The sequence below is a fragment of the Heliconius melpomene genome, chromosome 1, assembly GCF_056956725.1.
Source record: "Heliconius melpomene rosina isolate 202511_hmr_F chromosome 1, ASM5695672v1, whole genome shotgun sequence".
Lineage (NCBI taxonomy): Eukaryota > Metazoa > Arthropoda > Insecta > Lepidoptera > Nymphalidae > Heliconius > Heliconius melpomene.
This window is the reverse complement of record NC_140389.1, coordinates 12,302,485-12,330,480: the sequence shown is the minus strand read 5'-3', so window position 1 is coordinate 12,330,480 and position 27,996 is coordinate 12,302,485. Positions and strand designations below refer to the sequence as shown.

The 27,996-nt window shown below is 33.1% G+C and overlaps 5 protein-coding genes across 5 annotated transcripts; 2 read left to right on the top strand and 3 right to left on the bottom strand.

Moving 5' to 3' along the window:
- Window positions 1–920: 920 nt before the first annotated feature.
- Window positions 921–7,322, bottom strand: LOC146541501 (2',5'-phosphodiesterase 12). The gene is made up of 9 exons (XM_085187005.1): window positions 6,532–7,322; window positions 6,330–6,453; window positions 6,104–6,243; window positions 5,588–5,750; window positions 3,765–4,053; window positions 3,076–3,196; window positions 2,265–2,416; window positions 1,747–1,861; window positions 921–1,044 (listed from the first exon to the last, which is right to left on the bottom strand). The coding sequence occupies exons 1-8, from the start codon at window positions 7,187–7,189 to the stop codon at window positions 1,754–1,756; spliced, it is 1,755 nt and encodes a 584-aa protein (XP_085043131.1). The 5' UTR covers window positions 7,190–7,322; the 3' UTR covers window positions 921–1,044; window positions 1,747–1,753.
- A 1,305-nt stretch (window positions 7,323–8,627) lies between these two features.
- Sec61beta (Sec61 translocon subunit beta) lies at window positions 8,628–9,372 on the top strand. Its single transcript, XM_085186969.1, has 3 exons — window positions 8,628–8,794; window positions 8,863–9,065; window positions 9,147–9,372. The coding sequence occupies exons 1-3, from the start codon at window positions 8,792–8,794 to the stop codon at window positions 9,232–9,234; spliced, it is 294 nt and encodes a 97-aa protein (XP_085043095.1). The 5' UTR covers window positions 8,628–8,791; the 3' UTR covers window positions 9,235–9,372.
- A 108-nt stretch (window positions 9,373–9,480) lies between these two features.
- fz (frizzled class receptor) lies at window positions 9,481–12,087 on the bottom strand. The gene is made up of 2 exons (XM_085186956.1): window positions 10,600–12,087; window positions 9,481–10,521 (listed from the first exon to the last, which is right to left on the bottom strand). The coding sequence occupies exons 1-2, from the start codon at window positions 11,774–11,776 to the stop codon at window positions 10,007–10,009; spliced, it is 1,692 nt and encodes a 563-aa protein (XP_085043082.1). The 5' UTR covers window positions 11,777–12,087; the 3' UTR covers window positions 9,481–10,006.
- Window positions 12,088–12,807: 720 nt separating this feature from the next.
- ida (anaphase promoting complex subunit 5 ida) lies at window positions 12,808–21,242 on the top strand. Its single transcript, XM_085186861.1, has 13 exons — window positions 12,808–13,146; window positions 13,280–13,356; window positions 13,424–13,640; window positions 13,948–14,081; window positions 14,980–15,089; window positions 15,340–15,499; window positions 15,869–16,050; window positions 16,661–16,928; window positions 17,118–17,268; window positions 18,624–18,842; window positions 19,134–19,568; window positions 20,161–20,321; window positions 21,023–21,242. Exons 1-13 carry the CDS (start codon window positions 13,017–13,019, stop codon window positions 21,140–21,142), a joined length of 2,364 nt encoding a protein of 787 aa, XP_085042987.1. The 5' UTR covers window positions 12,808–13,016; the 3' UTR covers window positions 21,143–21,242.
- IntS2 (integrator complex subunit 2) lies at window positions 21,230–25,821 on the bottom strand. Its single transcript, XM_085186849.1, has 7 exons — window positions 25,289–25,821; window positions 24,821–25,194; window positions 24,564–24,748; window positions 24,143–24,491; window positions 23,969–24,041; window positions 23,424–23,607; window positions 21,230–23,171 (listed from the first exon to the last, which is right to left on the bottom strand). The coding sequence occupies exons 1-7, from the start codon at window positions 25,576–25,578 to the stop codon at window positions 21,252–21,254; spliced, it is 3,375 nt and encodes a 1,124-aa protein (XP_085042975.1). The 5' UTR covers window positions 25,579–25,821; the 3' UTR covers window positions 21,230–21,251.
- Between the last annotated feature and the right edge of the window lie 2,175 nt (window positions 25,822–27,996).

Genomic DNA, 27,996 nt, shown 5'->3' with positions numbered 1-27,996 from the left:
ACGTGCAATGTAAGAGGAATAGAAGAAAAGATGAATGAATTATTAGATGTGATGGATGATAGATTTGGATGTCGTTTACTGAGATCAAGCGAAAGGGCAATGACACGGCCGATTTACCGGGCAGTCTGCGGGTTTCTGGGCCGGCGTACCAAAGAGCGAGCGGGGCTGCCAAAGTGTGGGTGTGTTATTATCCTCTCAATTAGTTAATACCAGGCGATCAACCCAAGGGGCTTTGGGTTCGCTTCAAGCTGGGGATAACAATAGTATTCTTGTTAGCGGCGTATGCGCCAGTATCCTCAACTCCATTAGGCGAACTCGAGGAGTTTTGGGTAGCGTTAGAGGGAACGAAAAATTAATATGTGGTAATTAATGTGTGGTTTGAACAGATGGGTTGGAACTGCGCGAAGCGGTTACAAAGGAATGCTAGGCCAGTATGGTGACAAGAGAATAAATGAGGCTGGAAAACTTATATTGGAAATTTGCAAGGAAAGGAATTTGTCTGTGGCAAACACGATGTTTGACCACAAACAAATCCACATGTTTACATGGGAGCGAAAGGAAGGGCAAAGCATGATCGATTTGGTCCTAGTGGATCAGCGTATTCGAAGCCAAGTTATGGACAGAGTGAAGAAGAGAGTTTAGAAGAAGAGTGTTTAAGGGTTCTGATCTGGGAACAGACCACCATCTAGTTGTTAGAATAAGGGATCTGTTCGCAGGTTGGCGCAGATACACGAGGTGTCCAAACTTGGAGTCGAATTACCACATGAGAAGCTGGAAGCTTCGAAATCCACCGATTAGAGAGGAATATCAACGAGTTTCCAAGAAGGGAAATGAAAATATTGAAGATGCTGGCAGAACCTTAGGGATTGTATGAAGGATGCAGCGACAGAGAGATAAAGTTGTAATAAAAAAAAACAAAATTAAGTATCAAATTTGTTTTATTCTTTAATATACTGACAAAATTTCAAAAAACTCTTACAACTACCATCTTATTATGAAACAAGTGGTTCCCGTAGGGCTCGATTCGCTTTTTATAGCTTCACACTGTAAAAGAAACCTGGGAACTTAGTGTTAAGACATACTGTTCTCATTAAGACACTTACGTTCCCCACTTTCCGCTGAATTCTGGAGTGAGAATCGAATCCCAATGGTCGAATCACAACCTATCGTGTTTACAGTCTCACACTTATGACCCTGCACCACGATTCTTTTGCGAGAATTCAGAGATAAAAAAGCCTAAAATTATGTTGCTCCACAACCCCCTCTACTACTCAAAAATAAAAAGTATTATTGATTTTGTTATATTTTTTTGCTGATGATATTTTTCTGTCATTGTAATTACCTATTTCTATGTTTGTAAGTTCAGCTTTACAATGGATCATTTATTCGTGCATTTGTTTATGACGGTAATGCGAGCTGGTTTTTTTCTTTAGGTTAATACTTTTAACATTAGGTTAATACTGTTAGCTCTAGTAGTAAGAACGTTAAAAACAACTTAACCTAGCCAATTCAATAAAACAGTTGCGTAAAATAACTCTGTTATTTTAATGTTATTAAAAATTAATGTGCTACATGTACTACATGTACAGGGGATTGATGAACATTTTTTGAATGTTCCATAACGCAATTTCTATTTTCTTAATGATTTTTTCAACTTTCACAAAAAATTGTAGTAACATTTAGGGAATATTAGCACATTACCCTTGTACTCATTTATTATATTATACATCCTAATTTACAACTTACATTCCAATTACCTAAATTTTAGGTCTGATATGAGTGCAATGTGGTCTGAAGGGAAAACAATACTTGGTAATGCAGTGTGAACTTTTAGTTGTTCAACACTGGGAAAGGGTATGACCTGAAAAAATAAAAACAATATACAATTGGTTAAACTCCATACAAGTTATTACTTGTTTATTACTTGTTCATTCATTATTATGAACACTATAAGTAACGGTGTTTGTAACTACTAACGCCGAAAGCTTTCGAATTTGGTTATTTTTGCAGAATTCGCCTTTTAATTTCAGTTAGACAATATCTAATGCCGTTGAAGTATAATCAATATAAAATTAAGTCGTATACTTATATATAGTATGTCATATATATTTAAGCACTAACATTCAATGGCTAGTATCCTTAATTTGAGATAATTCATAAAATAAAACTATGAAAGCTTACATTTAATATTTAAAAGAACACACTACACTATAGTGGCTTAAATGACGTAGATAATAAAAGTCAGCAAAAAAATATTCTTTTACCTGTTCAACTTGTAGTTTTTCCTTTTCATAAAATATATAGTCCAAACAATCAGCGAATCCTGCTGTATAATTTGTATACTGAGGAGTTCCACAAGCACTACTTAATAAAATGTCTTGAGTTAAGCTCAATCCTGTAATAGCTTCATTCTCATCTGCAAAATATTTTGAAATTTGTTATATTGCTTACTAATTTATTATAGTCCTTCAATATTAACAATATATTGATATTTTTTTACAGTTGAAGGGTTGGAGTGTTAGGTAATTCTTCTATTGATATTACTCTTCATGATACTTATTATACTTGATTAATAACATTATATTTTTAAATGTATTTTTTATAAAAAATTATATTTAAAAATGTAAAATTTATTCTCTAGTATAATAAAAGTATATATCAATGAAGTATAATAAGAAATCTTTAAAGCCCTTTCTTTAATAATAATATCATAATCTTTTGTTAATGAGAAGTTAGAGATTAATAACTGATCTGCAAGAAAGCGGATCAATGTCTACATGGAATATGTATAAGAAAAAATGTTATAGAGGTCTATATTAATGTTATAGAACCCAAAAAAAATATTTTTAATTTTTTTATTTCTTCATCACACTAATCTCAGTACCAGCTTAACCAATTTAAATGCAGTCTTCATCATCTTATTATGGCAAACTATCTTTAAACAATACTAAATGAGTATTTCAATCATTCCCAAATAAAGTTATGTCAATATAAATAGTAAAATAAATGTTTTTTTAAATGACCAAAAATATTTGCTAATAATTTTTGGATAGTCTTTAAAAATTATGTACTTACTGGATCTCCAATCTGGTAGAGAACTGGGCGCCGACCCAGTTGTATATAGCTGATATATTCCGCATGACGGTACACTATTAAAATCACCACATACTACAAGGCTGACTCTATGATTTGTATACTAGAAACATTTACAATAATAAATAAATATCAAAAGTTGAAAAATATATAAAAAAGATTTGTCAAGTTGTTTGCAATATATTCACAATAATAAACTTAAAACATATTTTAATAATTAAACAAATGAAAGATTTATTTTTTTGTTTACTTATTATGTAGTTATCATAAACCTTCTATTTGTAAGTAGGTTGCTATTGTTAAAAGAACTAGAAAACTTTAAAACATTTATTTAGTACATAAAGCAAAATTTTACTCTGAAATTCAGGGTACCACTTATTATTTTTAAGCAAAAATATGAGGACAGGCACAGAGGCACAAGGGTGTGACTGTTAACGTGACAGGTTGTGAGTTTGATTCCCACTCAGGGAAATGAAATATTTAAAATTTTCATTTCTTTGCTTTTGAGGAAAACCGCGGCGTTGATTTCCGCCACTCAACACGCAATGACTCGAGAATTCAGCGGGAAGTATAGATCAGAATATTAGCACTAGACTCCCTTTGCCTACCCTGCTACAGGCTGGATGCAGCGTGAAACTGATTATTTAAAATTTTCTTTTTTATTTAATTACCTTTTTTTCTAATTGGTTTTGGATATGTTTTAACCAATATATAAGAATGCCTCCTTGGAGTAATCTTATATGATCAGCATCTGGATGAAAATATAAATGAGTGTTGCCAACTAAAACAATTTCATTTGGATATTCAACTGATTGTAGGAATGTTGCACTTGCTACACTTGATCGATCTAGGACTCTGTCAATTAATGGTTTATTATCTTTAATTTTATTCCAAATCTCTTTTAAATACTCTTCATTCTTTATAGCTTCTGCTAACAGTATTTTCTCCTCACCTATATTTCTATAACAATATTATGACAAATTAAAGAAATATATAACACTAGTTACAACCGCAACTTTGTTTGTGTGGACAAAGTCAAGTCAAAGTCAAAATATCTTTATTCCATAAAAATGCTTAACATTTACTTGGACATGTCATAAAGTAGAAAAAAAATGCAAAATAAAATAACCAAAAAAAAAATGTGCAATTTTGACTTGAAAAAAGCCCGTTCAAATGGTTGAGCTTATGAGAAGATACAGGCAAAGAAACTCATGGCCACTCTTTTAAATGCCAACATTTGTTACAAATTACAATTTACAATTTTAACTTAGAAATAGAGCAACTCATTTCCAAACATCTTTATCGCGAACATAATCTTTAACAGAGTAATATGTTTTTTGGCAGAGCCTGTGCTTTACGACTTTTTTAAATTTGTTCAGTGATAAATTAACCATGTCGTTTGGAAGTTTGTTATAAAAGTGTATACTTTGACCTACGAATGAGTGAGATACTTTATGGAGCCTAGAGAAGGGCACAGCAAGCTTATTTTTATTTATTACATTATGTTGATGGAGGTCACTGTTTTTATTAAATTTATTAATATTTTTATGCACATATACTAAGTTGTCATAAATATATTGGGAGTGTAGTGTGAGGATGTTAAAGTCTTTGAATTTATTCCTTAGTGACTCCCGTGGACCCATTTTATAGACTGTTCGGACAGCCCGTTTTTGGAGCGCAAAAATGGTATCTATGTCAGCGGCACTGCCCTAAAGTAATAGGCCGTAAGACATAATGCTATGAAAATAGCTGAAGTATACTAAACGCGCGGTGTCAACATCGGTCAGTTGACCAATCTTACGGACAGCATACGCTGCCGAACTAAGTCTACCAGATAAAGTTTCTATATGCGGACCCCATTGTAACTTAGCATCTAATGTTATACCTAAGAAAACAGTTTCATTACTTCTAAACTGACAGGACTAAAGTCCAACCTTTTAATACTACTACCATTTACCAATGTTATTAAAATTAGACTCAAAATTATATCACCTTTATCATGTAGAGATACTCTCAGGTGATTCAGATATTTATAAAAAGTATATTAGAAAATTATCATCACACTAAATTAAGCTAAGTTACTTTTAATTCCACATGAGACATTCCAGACATTTTATAGTTCAATAAAAATTGTCTCTATGACATATATCTTAGATTATACTCATATGTTTTTTTTCAGCTTTATGCTGTATCCCCCATTCAGCAGAATAGGCAGAGCGAACCTAGTGTTAAGACACTCCGTTTCCCACTTTCCGCCAAATTCTGTACACCAGAGCCAAGAAATAGTAATATAGTATGAATAAATAATTTATATCCTCGTGTGGGGATCGAACCCACAACCAGTCAGTTTTATAGTCACACCTTGTGCCCCTGCGCGATGAATGGCCTCAGTCCTCTGTTTTTTTAGCTTTCCAAAATTAAGCTTTTTAAAAGTCTTGGAAGATATTTGCACATTATAATAATTTGAAAGATATAAGAACATATGAATACTTACTTAAATCTGTCCTTTTTATAAAAACAAGCTAATCCTTCTGCCACAGCTTTACCTTTTTTATAAAATAGACCATTAAAACCTTCACATTCTAAGAAAGTATTTAGACTGCCATTGAAAACTTTGCCATCTACTTCTTGTAAACAAATAATGTCAGCATTATAGCCTTAAATAAATAACATATAATGTTTAATTTAATGTGCAAGATTGATATTAACAAAAATTATGATTTAAAAAGAGGAACAACAGTTATGATGTGATGTTCTGTTTTATCAAAAAAGAATCATGAGATGAAATCTGCCATAGCTGGTGTGTGTGGTGGCTGTTGTGGATTCAATTCCCACTTAGGGAATGAATTAATATTTTTTTTGCTTTCTTCACCTTTGCCTCAATTTTCAACACATTTTGTGCTAAGAATATCCATTCTTTTCATTCTTCTCTGCTATATGAATGATACAGCAGTGTAGGCAGTGGGATGGTAAGACCGTTAAGATACTCCTAATAAGAGACAAAAATTACCTTTCAGTTCTTTAACAATTAACTGTTTCCGATAGTCAATATGAAGTGCATATGGGGGACAGTATGGATGTAACACAGTTCGAGTAAAATCTGAATCACAATATAAGTCAGCCAGAATGTTATAAGAAACACATCTAAAACTGAACAAAAAACATTTTAAAAAATATTTTAGATGTTTTTATAGTCAAATTAATGTGATTTGTAGCCAGTAACTGAAAAATTTTACCTTCTGTCTGTCAATTTTTCTGTTGTAAATATATGTCTAGATTCAAACGGGCAAGGGCCAGGACCAGCTTCGACAAGACCACTAATTATACATTCTACTGCTGGACCAGTATGCTTTTCATTAACTTGAAAAAAGTCATAAATATAAATATAGGTATAAATTGTAAGCAATAATTGTATTAAGAATCTTGTATAAAACATACCTGGAATACATTCTAATTTCAATTTCAAATTCACATCCTGTATATTAGGAGTGTAATAAAAACTACTAATAATAAATTCCCACTGTATATGTTCTTTACTTATCTCATTATTTTTTTCATTATATGATTTACCTCTATACCAATTAAATAGACTCAAATGTCTATTTGTATAATGTGACTCAAAATTCTCTGGGTACACTGGAAAACCAGCTAGTATAGTTTTTGGCAAATGGAAATTTATTATCCATGGTGCATTTAATAAAATTTCATAGAACTTGTCAGATATACATAGTACTGGATTTTCATGAGAAAATATATCAGAGCAGGTAAGGTTATTGGAAAGAGGATTTCTCTCATTATCACAAACTTTTACTTCAATTGTGTCTTCATTGGAACACGACTTTTTTTTTTTCTTACTATAAATTTTTTGAACATTTGTTGCAATCCGAATACACAATGTTTCCAAACTTTCTGTAGACTTTCTACTTAAATTAAATTGTCTTGGTACATTATTAATGTCAAATAAGAATGATATATCAACTTTGTTTTCTTGTTCAATAAATCTAAAGTAACATTTATCTTTGTTCATAATGTTGGTTTTGGAAATATTTAATAAAGAATGAATAGAGCGCGCTAATTTAAAAAAAATAATCACCATACTAGTCCAGGAATATGTACTCTATAGAGATACTAGTTTTAGTTTTAGGTTACGAATTACGATAAATTCAGACCCTTCGGTCCTACATATGTTATTTGACATTTGACAATGTCAGGTACGTCAGGTATGTCGGTATGTCACAACTCACAATGACAATTTTCAGAAAATAAAGTATTCTATGCCTGGCCAATAATATTGTCAATAAAGTACGTATTGTCAATAATATTGTGTGTTTGTGGCCGGTTGTCAATGTTATTGTAGATTTCTAAAAATTCTGTTTTTGCCACGACAACATCGGGGGGGAGGCAGAGTTATTGTCAATAATATTGTCGGGCGCGCGGAAATATTAAATATGTAATAAAAGACTTCAAGGGATTCAAGGGAGGCGGACTCTTATGCTTCTTATAAAGGAATGGACGAAAACAGTGTGAATAGCGAAAATAATGTTGATATTACTACTTCCACGGAAAAACATTATTAATTAGAAACATGGGAATCTTATTAAGAGCTAAGGAATACATCTATTGAAGCATTTTGAGGGAAAGTCGAGAAAAATAGTGCCTTACAAAAGTTGCCCGATATTTACAAAAAAAATAAAATTTAATCATGTTTTAGTAAAATTAGTTTCACGGTGTACGCCGCACGCAACAGAGGGAACCTAAGGATATAATTTAATTAATTACCATAACAGAGGGACTAACATTCCTCATCGTGGTATTAAGCAGTGGTTCATTGAAAACAATATTTTTGCCATTTTCAAGGACGCGCCATATGGAGCGGTTAGAAACGTGATATAGGTTAATAGAAACTAGGAGAAGATCTATCGAAAAACTGTTGTTAGGATTGACACAGGCCTATGTTTAATTATTATAAAACTTTTAGCAAATATTTTAAGGATAAGAACTATTACTTAAGATAGTTTCTTAAATATATTTTTATTTTATACTTTTTATGGATAAAATAATTAAGGCCGATGTAAAACTATTACTGTTATTGTAATTATTAGACAAAATCAAGTGCAATTTATAATAAATTACATAGATACTCAGGATATTTTTATTATAGAAATTATATCAACCGTATCATTTTCTAATCACCTCATATAGCGTCTCCAATGACCTCACATACAGTTTTAATAGAAATTACCAACATTTTACATACATAATGAGTAGAAAAACATAATTTACTGTGTGGTATATGTAAAATCACTATTAAGTCATGCTTTTATATAGATTATTTTGTATTTAAAGTCGGGAGAATTGTTAAAATCCTACTTAAGGCTTAAAACCTTTTCTATCTACTCTATATTACGATTCATAATATTTTAATTAATAGGCATAATCTAAAGTAATACAATTAACAAAATATCAAATTAAATTACATTATTTTATTTAAATAGATTTTTTTAGGTTGTCAACTAAGGTGACGACGTGTCAAATTCATTGTACGCGTTGCACAGTCAGTTGCCAACTCGTACCATCTTGAGAAGCTTTCTTATTTCTCGCTGTTTATAACATTCCCATTAGAATCGAAGTGTAGCTGAAGTTTATATTGCTAATCTTATTTCATTTTCTTTTATATAACTATTCTTAAATTAATAAAATGGTGAGTTATATATATTAAAAAAATTACATGATTTAATAAATTTTGTTCTAATAATCATTTACTTGTAGCCACCCGCACCAAGTTCTACTTCAGTGGGATCAGGGGGTCGTTCTCCAAGTAAGGCGTCGGCTGCACCACGATCGTCAACTGGGGGTACTGTCAGACAACGCAAATCCACAACTACTACAACAGCAGCTAGAAATCGAAGCACTGGTGCAGGCTCTGGTGGAATGTGGCGTTTCTACACCGATGATTCGCCAGGCGTCAAAGTGTATGTATTTATAAATACAAAATATATGTAAAACAACATAATAGTATAATATTTTTATTTATCTTTTTTATTTTATTTCAGAGGTCCCGTACCTGTGTTGGTTATGTCCCTGCTTTTCATCGCTTCAGTTTTTATGCTTCATATTTGGGGAAAGTACACAAGAGCATAATTTATTAAAATCCTATGTAAATCTTTATGCATTAATTTTAAAGCTTTTAAGATTAGGAGACAAGTATATTTTAAGTAATTTTATATGTTATAGTGTATAATTCTAAATATGAATAAATTATTGTTTTTAAACAAAAAATTTTATTGATTTTGTGGAAAGTATTCAGCATTCCTATAAAACGAAAAAATGTTTATACTTTAGTTTAAAAATCTATCATTTTGAAAAAGTATAATAAAAACACTTTAAAAAATATAATTATTTTATTCACAGTTCATTAAAATTTAAAAATATAAATATTATGTTAATCATGACATATTTTGATATGTAAATTAATTTTACAATTAATATTTCTTTGTGTATAGACAATTTATTAAAACTTTTAATACATAATAGCTTCTAAGTTCAATTTGAAAAAAAAAACAAAACATTTTTGATTACAATAAAAATGAGAAAAGAAATAAAATAAAAATACTGTTCTATTAATTAATTAACTTCATTTAGAAAGCTTAGTGCTACTTACAAATCTAAAGATTAAGACTAATCATGATCATATTTACACATTCAGTCTTACTATTAATCTCAAGATGTTTCTTACATTGACATACCTTATAACTAAGAATTATGGCCTTAACCTTGAAATGTTGAGAAATGCAATGCAATTCAAGATATGCATGCACATTGTAAAAAATAATTGACAACAGAGTATAACTGGCAGAATTTACTTCTTTAATTAATTAGCAAACATGATAAAAAGAATTAATGTTATAGTACATCATACATAAGCTTCAACTCTTCTCCCTTTTATCCTATCAAAAAATTGATGCCAGGAAACTAAAGTTTTACCAGACCAAATCCAAAAACTGGAAGTTATGCCCACAATCATGGTCATAAGATATTTTATCATAAACATTTCAAATTTAGGTCTTTCAACTTCATATGAGAAAGGACATGGTATAGAGTACATTGGAGTAGCACACATATCACGATGCCATGTCCTCATCCAACTATCAAAGTAAGCTTGTTCATAAAATAAACATGCAATTACTATAAGAGCTGGCACTGTATATAGGACACCAAAAATTCCTATTCGAATCATTAGTTTCTCAAGTTTATCTGTTTTTGTACCATCATGCTTCATAACCGTCCTTATACGGAATAGTGAAACAAATCCAGCAAATAAAAATATTGTACCTAATACTAAATATACACACAAAGGTGCCAATACAAACCCTCGAAGAGCTTCTGAATCCCACAGGCCAACATAACAAACACCTGACAAAATATCACCTGAAATAAATATTGAATTGTTAAGAAAAAAATTTATACACTGTTATTAAAAAAAAAATATATAATAATAATAATTACCATCAACTTTTCCCATAGCTAAAATAGATATAGTTTTAATAGCAGGGACTGCCCATGCAGCTAAATGAAAATATTGTGAATTAGCTTCTATAGCTTCATGCCCCCATTTAAGACCAGCTGCTAAAAACCAAGTAAGGGTCAATATGACCCACCAGATACTAGAGGCCATACTAAAAAAGTATACTATCATAAAAAGAATGGTACATGGCTCATGTTTTGTTCCTTGTGTAATAACAGAAATGTTAGGTAGCCTCGTTCCACTTATTGTTGAGGGAAATGGCCCTTGACAGCTTACACTATCACCTGCACTCCAGCCCGTCACATAAGCAGCAGCCACCATTAAATAACAAACTGATAAGAAGATTATAGGCCTTTCAGGATAACGGAATCTATCTGTATCTATGAGGAAAGTAAGGACAGTAAACAGACAACTTAATGCACAGAAAGTTGCCCAAATTCCAATCCACAGCCTGGAAAATTTTTTTTCATCCTCGCTGAAAAACATTCCATTGCAAGGAGCACCACAGTTGTATTCAATTTTATCGCCTACTTTTAAAGAGTACTCCAAATCTAAATTGTCAGGTATTTTAAATTGTACTGGGCAAACAAAACCTATATTTTTTGCCCCATGTAACTTCGTGGGGTCCCTATCATAGTTTGATTTAAAATCAACTTTCGGAAGCTTACTTCTTGGAGGTTTTCTATTCTCTTGTGTTACATTATTGTTTCCAAAACAAATCACATTATCATTATTTAATACTGGGAATTTTGAACACTCCAATTCTTTTGGCCAATTAAATGTATATTTGGTCGCTAATTCTTCGCAGTTGTGTCGAACGGATTCACATAAATGTCGACAGGGTTTTATTGGTTCGTTTAGTATCGTACAAACAGGAGCATAGACTGAACATAAAAATAATTTCAAATCTGGAGAGCAATTGACTTTTATAAATGGAGTAAATTGATGGATTTCGGCACCTGCATCTTCCTGTCTGGCATGGTTTAACATATTAGGAAATATTGTTTGGTTGTACTTTAGATGTTGACAATATTGTATAGTAATAGGTTCACAACGTCCATGTTGAGGTAAAAAATCACCTTGATAAACTGTAACACTTGAACTTTTAACAAATAATAAAAGTTGGAACAATACATTTATAAACAAAACTCTTTCCATTATGCCGTCTTCGATAATATTCCACCCAAATTCCGAGTTTACCCTTTCTTTATATCATTACAAAAATATATAGCGTATTTAACATATTTATAATATAAGTAGCTGAGAATGAGAATCGTTCATTTTTTGATTATTTTCAAAACAAAAATTACCACCATCTGAAGCTTTTTTTACAACTTTAATTATAACTGTCCAAGGATTATGTACACACTACACAGCTTTGGTATATATATTTATATATATAGTACCACAGAATACATTTACTCATATATTATAACTACAGTACAACAGTGAGAACCACAGAACACATATACCCAAATTGTTTTGGGTATATGTGTCTGTGTAAAGGTGGGTGAGGTAAGAAAGAACAAGAGGTGCACAGATACAGAACACATATACCGAAAGGGATGCACCTGAACATGATGAAATAGGGAATAGGGATGGACCTGAGTGCCAGTAAATAATGTAGTGTTAGAAATCGGAAGCAGTTAGCGTTTTAAAAAAAACACGATAAAACACATACCATCTATGTATTTTAAAGTCTTTTCACATAAATCTACCCACTTTTACACGAGTACGCCAATAGAAAGTATAAAGATAATTCTAGGATAAAGATAATATCGTAAATCAATATTATATTTTAAAGCATTGAAAAAGATTCCTATCCTTCTATACTATAACTGTTCTTCCATTTATCTTATTATATTTGGGCAATTACTAAATATTTAGTTAACAAATGCAAGTGATAGATTATACTTACGGTAAAGAATGAAATAAACTAATTCTGTTTATAGGAAAGATATTTGTCATACTAAGGTAATTGCTTCCAAAATCAAATTCAAAATTTTCTTTACTCAAATAGATTTTTGTAAGTATTTTTTGAATAGGAGCATGAATAAATATTTTCATTCATTACTATCCTGGTAATATCAATACTCTAATTTATATCTTTAACTTGGGCTTCCCTTGGGTAAATATATTCTGTGATCCTAGTGCTGGTAAGTTGGTAACACTAACGATCAAAGTCAATTTCAAATTATTTTATTTCTCGTCAATAACAAGTCGCTAACTCGTTTTAATATAATAATAATAAATAAACAGTATAATATTATACTAAATACCGAAAATTTATTGTTTTATTGTAAATATATATTTTTTGGATTTGAAAAAGTTTTCATACAAATAGCTTTAAAATAATATTCAAAAATTATATCTTCTTAAATAAATTTTAATAAAAAATATGGAGCTAGGAAATGATAATATAGACTTTATTAAGTTAGTTAATATCAAAGGCAATGTAGATAACATAACACCCCATAAAATAGCCGTAGTAGCATTTATCCGAGAATATGGATTGCTAAAAATGGAAGGTAATGTAATATATATTTGTTTTAATGATTTTTTACTTTTTCATATTTTATTTACAACACAACCTGTCGCGTTTCGACCGGCCGCATTATATTATTGTTTTTATAATGTATGTGTATGTATAATCAATTGCAGCTAAGGATATGATAGATCACACAATACCACCAAAATACAGAAAGGATTTTTGTATTCTTGCTTTAAAACTAATTCAGGTAAAGTTTATTGAAATATAGAATTTTGTTTAGAAAAACCACAAGTAATGCATCTCTATACTTCCAGTGCCCAGATATGGAGTTCAAGGAACTTGAAACTTTCTTGACTAATGGAAGATATAATCTTTTAAGTGTACATTTACAAAATTTTTGTGTTAGACTACAAAACATTTATGTGAATGGAATAAATGCACTTGTTGATTGTGTTACTTCAACCGTGGATAAACTTATGGTGGAACATAGTGAAACAAATCCATGTGTTATTACAAGATGCAGTGTATTAGGTGAGATTTTAAGTAATTAATACTTTATATTATGACTATAAAACGATATGTTTAGAAGACAATTACTTTACGGAATAATAACATAGACTATCAATCCACTTAATATCAAGGGCAACGAATATAACATAACATCCCATAAAACAACCGCAGATGCATTTCTTTGAAACAATGGATTGCCTGTACTTAAAATATGATGGTAATGAGAACAGTGTCTTAGTTGACAGAAGTTTCCTTCTGCCTACCCTTCCATATAAGGGATATAAGTAATAAAAAAATGTAATATAAAATGAAAAGTATGTATTTACAGGCTTCTACCTTCGTAGAATTATGCTGTATTTGGATAAATTAACTTTTGTACAAGTTGCTTCACTTTATAAATCATTTTGTATTTATTACCAAAAAGGAAGACCTGGATTAATGATGAGATCATTAAGCAAAGAGGTCAGTTATTTTTTTTTATTTAAAAAAAAATTGAAAGACATTCTATACTGCCTTTATTCTTCATATTATTATTATTTTATTTTACAATATATATATAATTTGAAATGAACAAGTTTAGCTCCAATTGTGTTAAGACTTGGTCTTCTGTTTTTTATACAGTGGACCCAAGGTAATCCAACAAATGTTTTGTAGGGCATGTCAGATTAACAAATTTGCTATATTGCATAGGAATGTCTAAGACACTTTATAATCACTATAGGTTGTAATCTGAAAAGTATGTCATAAATTAAAGATTATGGTATGGACCATATTTACTTGCTAAACTACTTAGGAACTCTTAAATGTCATAGTATTGTGCCTCCGCTTTTGGGCTTGTTAAGATATTATTACTTAAATGTGACACGCAACTAATAAACATTTGAACACCTGCTGGGCTGTTATTTTATATATACTATACAGTCAATTTTAACTTAAATCTTATCTTATATATCTCTTTTGAGCAATAATTCTTAATATTATGATTTCTTGAATATAAATCCTTAGTTCTAAGAAATTATTTATTTACAGAAAACTATGGCATTCAGTTCTGCCATTGCCAACACACATATCTCAAAAATTGGGTGTGATGTGTGGTGGTATTTACATTGCTATTGGTCTACAAGAGATAATAAATGAGAATATTTCTTTTCCCAAGGTGGGGTTGAAATCCATAGAGTCATGAGCACAGTAGTCAGACCCTATTCCAATGCGCCACAATGACATCAATTTTATTTTATGTAATATTCTGTTGTTAACTTAAACTTTGTTTTGTATTAAATTGTGAAGATATAAAAAATGGACTAAGTTATTTTAGTTCTGCTATCACAAAATAACTTATTCAATAAGATATATATTTTAGAAACTCAACAATGTTGAAGTGCCATCAGGATCAGCAACATCACCTGTACTTCCTGAAGAATCAAAATCTCAGGATAACTTTATAAAGATGAATATGTTAGAGAGAGACAAGTAAGTTTAATTTTTTAGTCTCACTATGTGTTGCATATAGCAGGGTAAGCAGACTTTTTTTTTCTAGAAATGTTTAAACTCTTTAAAATTATGAACATTTTATTGTGTTTAATACATATTACATGATTGCCAGAAATATTTCAGAATTAATATGGAATGAATGCATTGTCCAATCTAATATTTTAAAATGTTTTTTTTAATGTATTTTATTTATCATATTATTCTTAGATATCCTCTATTCATTTTTTAGCAATTTTGAAGAATGTCAGTGGTCTAGGAAACAAGCAGAGCTGTTTACAGCACAACAAGCAAATTTATTGCAAATTAATGAAAATAAAGCAATGCCGCCCAAACAACTTCAGAAGACAATCATGCAAATTATAAATGATTTGCCTGAATATCCCGATATTGTAAGTTTTTTTTTAGCTTCATGCTGAATCCTGCATATAGCAGGGTAGGCCAAGGGTTAAGAATTTCGCTCCCTTCTTTCTGCCCAATTTTTGAGACAATGCATATTGATGGGCGAGGGCGTGAATCCACTCCGCGCTTTTTCCTGGTTTCCAGAGCGGGGAAATGAAAATAAATCATACCCCATAGGTGGGAATCGAACCCACAACATGTGTAAACATGACGTCAGTGTGTATCGTAGTCAGGCGCTGTGCTGCGGTGCCACAACGGGCTCTGTATAATCATAAGATATTTGCATATATTACATATATTGTAATTATTTTATAGAATCTTTAAACTAAAAATACTAAAACGAAAATTTATGTTTACAGCATTTTCTCAGCTTTTTGAATTGTATAAGAATGAAAGAATTTTGTGGCGCGCAAGATTCACTATATAATTGTTTTGATCGAGCTGTTTTCAATATATGTGGAAGTCCATTGAATGATAGAAATAAAAATTGTCGTTACGCATCGTTAAATAGAGCCGCAATGCATACGCAATTCGGACACAAGTAAGTATTACTAAAAGTTACTACTACACTGTGACTGTGGTTGCACCATCAATACTTATGTTATTGGCGTGTCCCTTTGGTAGCCACGCAATTGCCACTTTGAAATTATAAAGCATCTCCATACTACTGTCATCATTAAAGCTTAAAAGTTAGCATTTCGAGACATTGCTAATGTGGAGTAGTGGATCTCAACGTCAAGTTTTGTTTTACTGGATAAGGAAAAAGTAATTTATATACAATTATTGTGAAAATCGAACTTATATCTACACGCATACAAAAACACGCTATAGCACTGCGCTCCGCCACGACTATCTTCATTTTCGATAATATTATTTGTCACCTAAAATGGCTACCATAATGAATAAATTTTGCTAATGTTTCTTTCCTTGGTTTAAAATTAAGGCTTAAATATAATAATAATAAAAAAAGTGTACAAACGAGATCAGTCCTAAGTAAGTCAAAGTAAAGTCAAGAAAATTTGTAATTTTTTGACACACAATCGAGCACAATGGACATTAAATTTTATATTTTAGTGCAGTGGCAGAAAACAAAAACTTAATTCGTACGTTTATTATAAAACTTTTATAAAGACACTTGTGTTGACCCTCAGGTCGGTGGCCATGGAGGGCGTGCGCGAGGCATTGGCCACGGCGCAGGAGGCGGCGGACGGCGCGTGCCTTGCGCACGCCGCGGCATGGGGCGCGTTGGCAGGCGGGCGAGCGCGCCGCGCCGCGCTTCTGGCCCGCCCCGCGCGTGCACGCCCTCCCTCCGCCGCCGCCCCTGCGCCACTAGCGCCGCCCCGCGCCGCCGCCTCCGCCGTACAACTCATGGCGCAGCACGCTGCTGTCAACGCCGTGAGGCCCGCGGACGTCTTTCAGGTCATTATATCAAAATTCAAACCGTTTTCCTTTTCTTCAGATTTTGTCCGCATCCTACTGCAGGCCACGTTGTATATATCATCGTTAAACCGCTTCTCTATCGATTGAGGGATCTAGATTTGATAATATTTCGAAGATTATTTCATATGGAGAATATTCAGCTACAGTTTGAACTTTGCTCTGTTGCAGATTATAACGAAAGGAGACTCCATCAATTATTTACATTCTATGACTGACTTGACTATGGCGGGACTCGCGAATACTGCTGCATTGTGGGGGCTTTACGGAAAAACAGAAATGGCATCAGTAAACTGCCAGCTGTTGTTAAATTTAAATACAAGTAAGATATTTTTTATTAGTGGATTATATACGAGTATAACATCCTCATTGAGTTTGCGTCTCTATTTAGTGCAATAATAATATGTAAAATTAATAACATTTTAATTTAAAATCTACGTAAATATAAGTTTGTTATTTCTTTATTTAACTGTAAGCATTAAATAGTTTTTGATTATTTAAATAATAATATTTAGAAAAATAAAATTAGGGTAGTCTTAATTTCACTTTTTTATCAATCAATATAAGAATTTTTTTCACTATACCTATTTTATTTTAGTGACCATGCACAGTAAAATATAATTTCTGATTGTATTATGAATTAAATTTTTTGAGATTACTTGACTTAAGTTTTTAGGATAAACAAAATTCACAAGAAATTTAAATACTTATAGTGTTTGTTTTGTTTTATTAGTTTCTCGCTGTATCCGCCACATAGCGGGGTAGGCACAGAGAACCCTACTTAATACCCTATTCAAGACGCCGTGTGATTAAAGGTTGACTATTGAATCTTTTCAGACTTGATAGATATCTAAAATTTATAAATGGCACTAATTATTTTCTTTTCTTTTTAAAACATTTTTTATTAACATGTAACACACCCAAAAGGCACTTTATTTCCAAACTTCAAACGCATTGTAATACTAATAAATTATAGAAATAATTATAAATTGTGACTGTCAGTATCGCGATCATCTGGAAAGCAAGGCCAAGTTGGCCTCGAAGAAACTGGGGTTTATCAACAAAGCGAGGCGGTACTTCACGCCAAAACACCGATTGGTCCTATATAAGGCCCAGGTTCGGCCTCATATGGAGTACTGTTCTCATCTCTGGGCTGGTGCACCCCAGTATGAGTTTGAACTATTTGATCGCATACAACGTAGAGCCGTTCGAATAATTGGGAACCCAATGATCTGTGAAAGACTTGACACTTTGGCTTTGCGTAGAGTATCTTTGCTGTGCGTTCTCTACCGCAATTATCATGGGGAGTTTTCTGAAGAACTGTTTCACCTGCCGCCGAATTTTTTAACTACATAGTACGTCATAAGCTAAAATGTCATCCACACCACCGGGATACATGGCACTCCACTACTGTGCGGTTTCGTAAGAATTTCCTTCCATGCGCCAAGGAACTGTGGAATAGCCTACCCGCGGCAGTGTTTCCAGGTCGATATGAAATGGGTACCTTCAAAAAGCGTCTATCTCCACCTTAAAGGCGGCAACGCACTTGTAGATCCTCTGGCTTCTAAAATTTTCGAGACATTGCATGATAAAATGACAATGAAATAAGTAATTAATATTTATAAACCATTAAAATAAGCCGTTTAGTAAGTTTGACGTAATTGGCGGTGTCATCAGAGAGCAACATAGGCGCGAACAGCGTGTGGCAGTGGGCGGGGGGCGCGGGCGGCGCAGTGGGCCCGGGCGGGGCGGGGGGCGCGGCAGGCGCAGGCGCATTGTGCGCGGCGGCATGGCGTGGCCGCTGTGCGCTGTGGGCGGCACTGGCGTCGCTGTTCTCTGCGCCACAGGTGCTGGCCGCCGCCTGTATGCACCACGCTGGTGCTGCTTTACGTGCAGGTACATATATACTTGAGACATACAAATGCATGATATGATTTGGTGCACAGTTTTACTATTACAGACAGGTGGATATGTTTAAAATACATCAAAATCTAAATTATGATTATAATTTTATTTATAATTTAGATTTTTATGTATTTTTATATCGTTTAGATTAACGTTTTATATGGGTCGAGTCTTTTTGATGACAACTTATGTGACGTGTAGTTAGTGTTGTAGCGTGTTGTGCTTCATTTCCATTCACTAAATTTTGCTACTCATTTTAATACACAAAATTATTTTTGACAGGCAAGTGGGAAGAAGCTGACCAATGTATACGACAGCTAGCATCGTATGATCGATGGGAGAGCCAGTTGTTGAGGGCTGAAATGTATTTTCTGAAAGGTGATGCCACGGACGCCTTGGAAACACTGCACGACATCTTGGACTACTGTAAAACGGAGGATGATAGCTTACATTATATGTCTTTAAGACTCAAAGCAATGATAATGATGGCAGAAGTTCAGCACACATTTAGTAGTATTCGGTCAACGAATATTATGTTGTTGAATGAAGCTTTGTCGCTAGCTCGAAAGTATCATTTGCACTACTTGGCAGCAACGGCTGAAATGCATATAGCAAATGTTCAATTACACATGGGATGTACGAAGAATGCTCTCTCGCTGGTCAGAAGAGTTTTGCCGTTGATTATGGAACATGGAAGCGCATACGACTCGGCAAGAGGTGATATTATGAATATATCTTAATTATAAATTATAATTGAAACACGATATCTCGAAAAATACGGCGGGAAGTGTGGGACGGAGTGTCTTAGCACTAGGTTCCCTCTGTCTACCCTATATACGGAATACAGCATGAAGCTAATAAAAAAATATTATATATTATTTATTAGTTTTTTTGGGCGAATATTATTTCGGAACCACTTTCCATAGCATAGCTTTAACATAGCGGAGCGTCTTGGCACTAGCTTTTTCACCTCTATGAAAAACGTGAAAACGAATAAAGGAAAAATTATAAAATATTAAAAGAAAAAACAATTAAGTAACAGAGCCCACAACCTGTGGCATTTAACCATTCGGTAAACACCACAGGTTGTGGGTTCGATTCGTGTCTAGGCAACGCGCGGTGATGAGTTCGGCCAAGTGCCACGGAAAGTGCAGAGCGGATTGTCCTAACACTAGGTTCTTCCTGCCTACCTTGTACATGCGGGATAAAGCTTGAAAATGAAAAATAGTATAAAAATTTCAACGTAACGGGATCCAAACCCCCGCCTTATAAAAACCAACCGTCCGTCTTGGTCGGTTTTGTTCCCCAGGACTACTGCTGTACACGAAATGCCGTGTTGCGACAGCGGCGCCGGCGGGCGAGGCGCGTACGCACGTGCTACAGTCATGCTGCGATGCGCTAGATACCGTCAAGGAGAACTTCGCCAAGGTCGGCGCGCAGGCACGTCTGCTACACACTTGGTATTTACAGGTATCACCATTTTTACCTTCCCGCGAAGGAAAGGGGCCGTTCATATGTTATATTACGCGAATTTTCTATTTTTTTACTCCTCTCTTCTCTGTCACGTTTTAAGACATGTCACACATACCCTGAACTTTATTAAATGTCATATTTATTTCATGTGTAAAATTATAAAATTTGTGATGTCAAATATTAAGTTTTACACTTTAATTATTAGTATAATAAATTTACTCTTTAATGCTTCGATATGATCTTCTCTAAAAGTCTGAAATGTGATTTTAAGAAACTTAGCACCCATTTCCATTTATACATTGCTGTACATTAAAGTAAATATCAAAATTGATATTTTATGTTTGGTTTTGCTGGCGCGCGAGTATAACCATGCGTGTCTGGCGTCCGGCGAGCCTGTTTATCCTTTAAATAAAGTTTTCATTCATTAATAATTTTTGAAATTTGTTGGTGTAAATCTCAATTCATTTATCAAAATTATGTGAGAGAAATGCTTTCTTTTTAATGGCCTCCTTTAGAGATATTGCGTTTAGGGTATCTGAACCTGATGTGGTGAATCAAAAAAGAAATTTTATCACATATACAAAATAAAAATAAGTTAAAATATTTTACCAAGTTATAGTCCAACAATATGTTCACGGTCAGCCTAGCTATTTTGGTAAAGGTGACTATGCTATTAAAACATTTGTTTCTATTTTTAGGCACAGCTGTACAACGATATCGGCAACATAGTGGCCCGAAATCAATGCGCTTGGATGTATCGACAACTAGAAACTCAGAATCCAGTAGAACCACTGAACACATTACATATTATATATTGAAATCTTTCAAAGATTTTGTGATCATCTTTAGAAAAAAATTAAATTCGTATTTTCTTAATGTTTTAATTTTTTACACAATAAAACAACTTTTTATTATTTTTATTACAATTTAATATAGCTTATCGTTTAAAAGAGCCTTTTGAATTATTTCGGACATTGTTACTTTGATATCTCTACATAAAACTTCGGCAACTAATACTTTACTATCATTTTGAGCATCCGACTGCATATAAGCTCCTTCCCCTAATATATTAGCATCATTCCAACAGTGACCTAGTGAGACTTGAGATTCACATATTCGACCTAATTGCAATAATAGCGACGTGATATCTTCAAGAAGTGAAGGAAATGCAGTGCAAATTCTAACAAACGATTTAAGAACTGGTTGGAAAAGTTCCAGGCGTAAGTCGCTTGGCAGGACTGACAACAACGTTGACAAAGTATTCACGCACAATCTTGCAATAGACATTGCTTTAGGTAAAGCATATTGTATTGACAAATGTGATACTAAATCCACTGCGAATATTTGTTTTTCTAGTGAAGCCTGACTCAACAGTTCTGGGATGAAATCGAGGCAAATGTGCATAGACGGTATTCCCTGGACGGTGACTTGCAAGAGCTCTCGGGGATAGCCCTGGAAGTGTACCAGTTTCGCTAAAGATGGTTCCGAAATGAATATTTGGTGCAAAAAGGAACAGATGATACTCCTGACTTCACGCAGTGACCACATAAGTTCTGGTTTTGATCGAACCTCCTCCGTTTCGAGGCATGCTTCTAATAAAATTTGTAATGCTGCACTCTCTTGAGCTGCGACTAAGGCATTTTTTAACTCCTCCCTTTCAGAATCACATGTTAATTGGCCACTCTTTTCCAGCAGCGGTTTGTCTAGCAAGTGGCGGCTCAATTGACTTCTAGAAGCCGCTAAACTTGCCTCTAATATTCGAAGAATTATTTTCAGAATCGGTCCACATCTGAATACTCTTATGTCACAACGCAATACTTGCAAAGGGTCTACCAAAACATTTTCTTGTGTGATTGTAACGTTTCTGACGTTGGCATTGTTAATATCGAGCAGAGCGTTTATGGTCATTATCCACAGACAGCGCGGCAAAACAGTATTAAGTCTTAGCCAAACTTCACGATATAGTTCCTGAATGTGTCTTGGTACTTGATCCCCCAATACACTTTTTACGTATCGAACAAATATCTCCGCAAAAGGCCAGATATCCGTGGGGTTTTTATTAAGCATAGCTTTTAAAATTTTACCTGTTTTATATGGATTCTCCTCAATGCATTGGAATGCTTCGTCAATGGATGTTTCAGAAATATTAACATCCACTTGGTGTCGACAGGTGTCGCCAAACACTTGGTCGTCCATCCAATCGTCTACAAGAGACAGTTGTGGGAAATGTGTGGCTAGCAAACGAAGTAGCGGACTGAAAAGACCACCGTAACTCATTTGGTCCTTTTGTGCTTGATGAAGTAAGTATTTAATTGGCAATTCCGATAAGAAAGCTGTTGAGTAGCTTTTTATTTTTCGACCATTTGCTAAAAGAGTAGCAGAGTTAGCTAGTCTGACGTCTTCATATAAAAGCAAATAATATATTAAAAGCAACTGCGACGCTAACGATGGTTTTTCGATGTTGACGTCGATTGCTAATTCACCATCAGTCTCCATGGGAGTAAATTGTTTTTTTTGTGAGTCAAAAGTAACGCCGAATATAGAGTTTCTAAAGACTCTTCGTATTTCTTCTTCTGTAATGGGTTTGTTAAAATATTCATTTGAAGCTTTGTTATTAATAACGAGGATAGAGTTGACATAAACTTCAACGAGGGCAGGCATTACGGGGTGTAGAGGCGCTGTGCAGTTGCATATTTGTCTGTATATCCAGTTTTTTATTGGAACCTTGTGCTTAGAAAATGCTCGTGATTTGAGTAACTGATGAATACAGTGAACAGGTAGATATCCGGTTATATTACTATTAAGGTTTGCAGTCACTGGCACTTTCACAGCATGTGCTGTTACAACCTACAACAAATAAATACTTTATTTAAATCAGATCAATTACAAATAAGATGCATGGCCAAAACGTTTCGAAAATTATTTCTTTTTTACTGAATTTGTCTTAAAGTTTTTAGTTTATTGATTTGTTTAGATAATATTAAATCACATCAGTCAGTTAGTATAAATTCTATATTATTGTATTTTGGTTTATACTTAAATAAACAAGTACATTACTGACAATATTTAAGAAAATTGGAAAAGGGTACAATAAAATACCTGTTCGGTAAATATTTCTTGTGTAAATGCCTGTTTAATGCGTGCCAATCCATTAGGTCGAACTGGCACACGCATGCCAAGAGTGGCACACACCAATTCACCCACGGCCGCCAATTGTCCAGAATGAAAATGAATGGCTATTAGTAATAACATTTCTCCAAAAGATGCTGTTATTCCAGAGTTACTAAAAAATAAATTAACTCTTTAAATTCTTTTTATTTGGAGGCTTTTTACCGAATTTTTCGAGGTATTATGTTGAACCTCAAACTCAACGTCGCGTTTTTTGTAAATCTCTGGCTAATGCACTTGGGTGGTGGTTAATATTAATATCGAGGATCAAAGCAAAGAAATCAAAATATTCATAAATGATAATTCAGTCTTGTACCCCTGCACCATTACAGCCTTAAAGTTGGCAGACCAATAGTCTCATACAGGTTGTAGCATGATCGACGGATCAATGGTTGTGAAATGGATAGATACTAAGGTCTTCTAACCATAGATCAAACAAATAAAATTAGTGTAAATCTAATACATATATACATTACCTTTCAAAATATGCTTCCTCTTTTACAAGCCATTGTACCCATTCAATTGCTTTCTTTTCATGCTCTGGTGCAGCTACAACAATAATAATATCTTATATACTTTGAATGACATTTCTTTAAGTATATAATATACATATAGTTTAGAAATTAAAAATATGTAAAAAAGTTACTAACCCATAAGAGACGGACATGCTAAAATCATACAAAGACTTAAGGAAACAAATCGAACACCTGCTGGTGTTGGTGGAGGTTTTTGAGTTACTAATCTTAGTAATCCAGACACTTCATCATCCTGGAATTTAATTCCAGCTATGCCTCTTAAGGCACAGTATAATCTTAGTAAAGCCGAGGCTTTAACTCCTGCAATTGATTCTTTTAATCTATTTAAAAGTTCTTGGCGTAATTTTATTAAAGTTATATGTCCATCACCTTTTCCCCGTTTGTGTGAGTTACGTAAGAATGTTGCAAACCAAGCTCTAGAAGTCTGATCTGATCCCAACAAAAGTCCCGAAATAAAAGATACCTTAAAACAGATAATGAATATAATATAACTTAGTTTGGTTACAAAATATTATTCTCAAATTAAAATATTTACCAAGTCCTCTTGATGATGTGTCAAGGTAAGATTTATAACTAAGCATGGAAGTCTTGAAGCTGTTACAGCTTTGGCTCTCACAGCTGCTCCTATGTATGGACATGCATCACACAATGTAAGTAGAGTTTTAGCTCTGATACCACCTTCTTCACTCCTCTCAGCATTTATTACAAGAGATTCAGCCACTAAAATTATAACACTTGATAAAAAAATACATCTCAATTTATTTATACAAATTATAACAATTCTCATCGTACCATCTAATAAAGTATCAGGCATATTAGCAACAACCCATGAAATTATTATAGGACCTTTATTCACATGAAGAAGTACTTCAACAATATCACAAATATTAAGTAAATTCGGTAATTCAGCAAGGCTGATACATATAACATCTGTGATTTCTTCTAGATAAACTTCATTGTCAAATAATTCTGAAGGTTTGACTGGTGAATCAGTGTTTGTAGTTTTACTTTGATTGTATTCTACCAGCTGTGCTTGCATTTGTAATAATTCTGAAAGAACAAGACGGACTCTTCTTGCTGAATCTGACTGTTCAAAGTCATTAGCTATGCCATTAACTATGTTTTGAATTAAAAATGATTCTGTGGTCTGTGAACCATTTTTTTGACTGTAACACAGAAATATTCCATTTAATTTTCATACTTATTTATAAAAAATAATATTTATTAATACAGACAAACACTAAACTAGCCTTCACTTACCGCATTTGTTGTTCTTTCTTGAGATCTACTTCTAGTGCATGAAATTCAATAGAAAGAAGCGAAACTATAAAATTAACTAAATCTATTCCCGATAAAAGTGTAAGGATATCCTTTTTTGCTTCTGCACAATATCTTGTTACATCTAAGGGCGCTATGAGCGCCATGCGAACTAGGCATGGTATAATAGGTCTTATTTCATCTGATGAACATTTAATGAGCGTTGGTATATCAACATCTTTTAGGGCCTTAAATACGTGCGGTTGCACTGGTTTCATAAAAACTGTATCCATTATGAGGTTATGAAAGAGTGATCATATATTATATAAACATAATACTGTTTTTATATTTCCATAGGTACTTATTATTATAAAAATTATCAAGCTGTTTTATAATTCAGAAATTTATAATTCAAAACACCCAATAAGTTTAATTACAAAACAAACTTGACGGACGTCAACAAGACGAAGACCACAGATTTACCCAAAAAGAACAGAACATCTGATTCTGATTCTGCACAGTAGCAGAGCACATTTACGTCAAATGATCTGATACCGATTTAACTGATCGATTAGTCTGAGACAATCGATAAATTAAAATTTTCCATTACATTGAAAGTCGATTTTCTACTCCAAAATTATTATAAGATATTGCTTCTACTGTAACAACATCATGACGTGTACTGTAACAATATTTGACGGAGAGGGAGACTAATTAAAATCTAACTTAAAAATTATGATTTTACGAACAATAATGTAATTTTCAATGAGGGATTTCATCTCTCTAATTTTTTTTGTAAAAAAAATCTAAAAGTGGTACAGACTACAGTATGTATAAAATAAAATAACAGTCATATGTATAAACGGACAGATAGATAGAAACTGTTGCATTTTTTGCCATTCAACTATGGAATCCTATTCCTTTATGACTCTCACACGTTACAAAAATAAAGAAAGTAAATGAAAAATTAAATATTTCATTTTCACAAGTGGGAATCGAATCCACAACCTCGCGTTTACAGTCACACGCTTGTGTCTCTGTGCCACGACTGGCCTCATAAGAAGCTTTTCCATTATTTTACTATAAGAACTTATAGTTAAATAATGAAAAAGTTCCGAAATATGAAATTTCCTATTATACAACACAAAAAAAAACATTTCAAGTTAATTTCGTACAAAATGAATTAGTACGCCCGCTAACTTAAGTTTCTCCACTTTTACAAATTTTAATTCCCATTGACCTACAATCCTGAAATTGATAATCCCTCTGTGGTCGAGTCCGACTCGCATTTGATCGATATTTTCATAATGTCGAACTCATACGAATTGAATACATACATACAGACAGACAGACAAGAAATTAAAAAAAAATGTCTGTTTTGTATGATTCTTTTTCAGTGCCCCTCTATCCCTTTCCGTCAAAAATACTAAATGTATAGACAATATTTTTACTGTTTTATTATACTATATGAGATAAAAATTTACTCAAAGGACTAAAAACAAATATTAAACATTAAGGGGATGGCATACTTTTTGAGAAAGGACATAATATAAGGGACGAATTAATTTAGGACAGGTGAAAATGATGTGGCCACAGGTCCCTGGTCATTTGTCGGCGTAGTTACCTACATAGTTGTTAACATTATTATTATTATTTGGTACCTATGGATTCAAATAAGTATAGCGTTATTTTGTTTATATATTTAGTATTAATATTTATATGAAAGTGTAATTAAATTTTAAAAATACATCTGATTATTTATATATTGTATACAACATCATATTGCGACATTTCAATAGCACCTTTTTTATCCTTATTCTGATGGACTAAAGACTGAACTAGTCAGATAACTAATCTATACATATAATAAGAAAATAAAAATGGCGCGTCTGTACATTGAATAAGTATATTTACAACTGCCTTTATACTACCTCGGGGAAAATTGAACAACATGACAAACAATTTCCACCCACATAACAGAAATGAAGGTCTGGAGTACCTGACGTGGAACCCTAGCAGCCCAGCTAAACCTTAAGAGATATGAATATAATGGCTTCGGAATAGTTTTTCTGCGTGGTCAATGTTAAATGAAATGAGGTTATTATTCTGACCTAATAATTTAAAATAAAATAAGCTTGGAGTATGTCCACGCGGTGAAGGTGGTACCAGTTGAGGTCTATTTTAAATTGATAGGTATATTATTGAAGACTTTGCCTCACCCCTTAAGAATAAGCACGATTTTTGATGGCTCTTGCATACTCCTATTAACACATTCTTCTTTTCAATTCTTCAATTCTTTTATAGTCTTTTTCACCTACACCTACCCTCTTTTACATGAGTTCTCTATCAGTATAATAAATAATTAGCTTTACGTATCAATGCTCTAATATCTAATCTATATATATAAATTCGAAAGATCACTCACTCATCACGAAATCTCAGAAACTACAAGTGCTAGGAATCTCAAATTTTGCATAGGGGTTACTTATAGGACGTAGGTGTTCGCTAAGACGGGGATTTGCAATATTCGATTTCTAAGGGGTTGTTTTTGGGGTCGAAAGTTTGTATGAAACTTCGTTACTACAAAAATGCTAGGAGTCTCAAATTTTGCATAGACGTCACTAGGACGTAGCCATGGAGACAGAAATTAATAATAACATAGTTCACGCGGGTGAAACCGCGAGCGGGCCGCTAGTAATGTATATTATTAT

Coding starts and splice junctions, on each gene's coding strand:
- IntS2 (XM_085186849.1), bottom strand. CDS start 25,578: ATGGATACAGTTTTTATGAAACCAGTGCAACCGCACGTATTTAAGGCC. Junction 25,195..25,288: donor AAGAAAGAACAACAAATGCG/GTAAGTGAAGGC, acceptor TCTGTGTTACAG/TCAAAAAAATGGTTCACAGA. Junction 24,492..24,563: donor CACATCATCAAGAGGACTTG/GTAAATATTTTA, acceptor ATCTGTTTTAAG/GTATCTTTTATTTCGGGACT.
- LOC146541501 (XM_085187005.1), bottom strand. CDS start 7,189: ATGGTGATTATTTTTTTTAAATTAGCGCGCTCTATTCATTCTTTATTA. Junction 4,054..5,587: donor TATAAAAAGGACAGATTTAA/GTAAGTATTCAT, acceptor ATATTGTTATAG/AAATATAGGTGAGGAGAAAA. Junction 3,197..3,764: donor AAAACCAATTAGAAAAAAAG/GTAATTAAATAA, acceptor AAATGTTTCTAG/TATACAAATCATAGAGTCAG.
- fz (XM_085186956.1), bottom strand. CDS start 11,776: ATGGAAAGAGTTTTGTTTATAAATGTATTGTTCCAACTTTTATTATTT. Junction 10,522..10,599: donor AGCTATGGGAAAAGTTGATG/GTAATTATTATT, acceptor TATTTATTTCAG/GTGATATTTTGTCAGGTGTT.
- ida (XM_085186861.1), top strand. CDS start 13,017: ATGGAGCTAGGAAATGATAATATAGACTTTATTAAGTTAGTTAATATC. Junction 16,051..16,660: donor CATACGCAATTCGGACACAA/GTAAGTATTACT, acceptor GTTGACCCTCAG/GTCGGTGGCCATGGAGGGCG. Junction 18,843..19,133: donor TGGTGCTGCTTTACGTGCAG/GTACATATATAC, acceptor TATTTTTGACAG/GCAAGTGGGAAGAAGCTGAC.
- Sec61beta (XM_085186969.1), top strand. Junction 9,066..9,146: donor GATTCGCCAGGCGTCAAAGT/GTATGTATTTAT, acceptor ATTTTATTTCAG/AGGTCCCGTACCTGTGTTGG.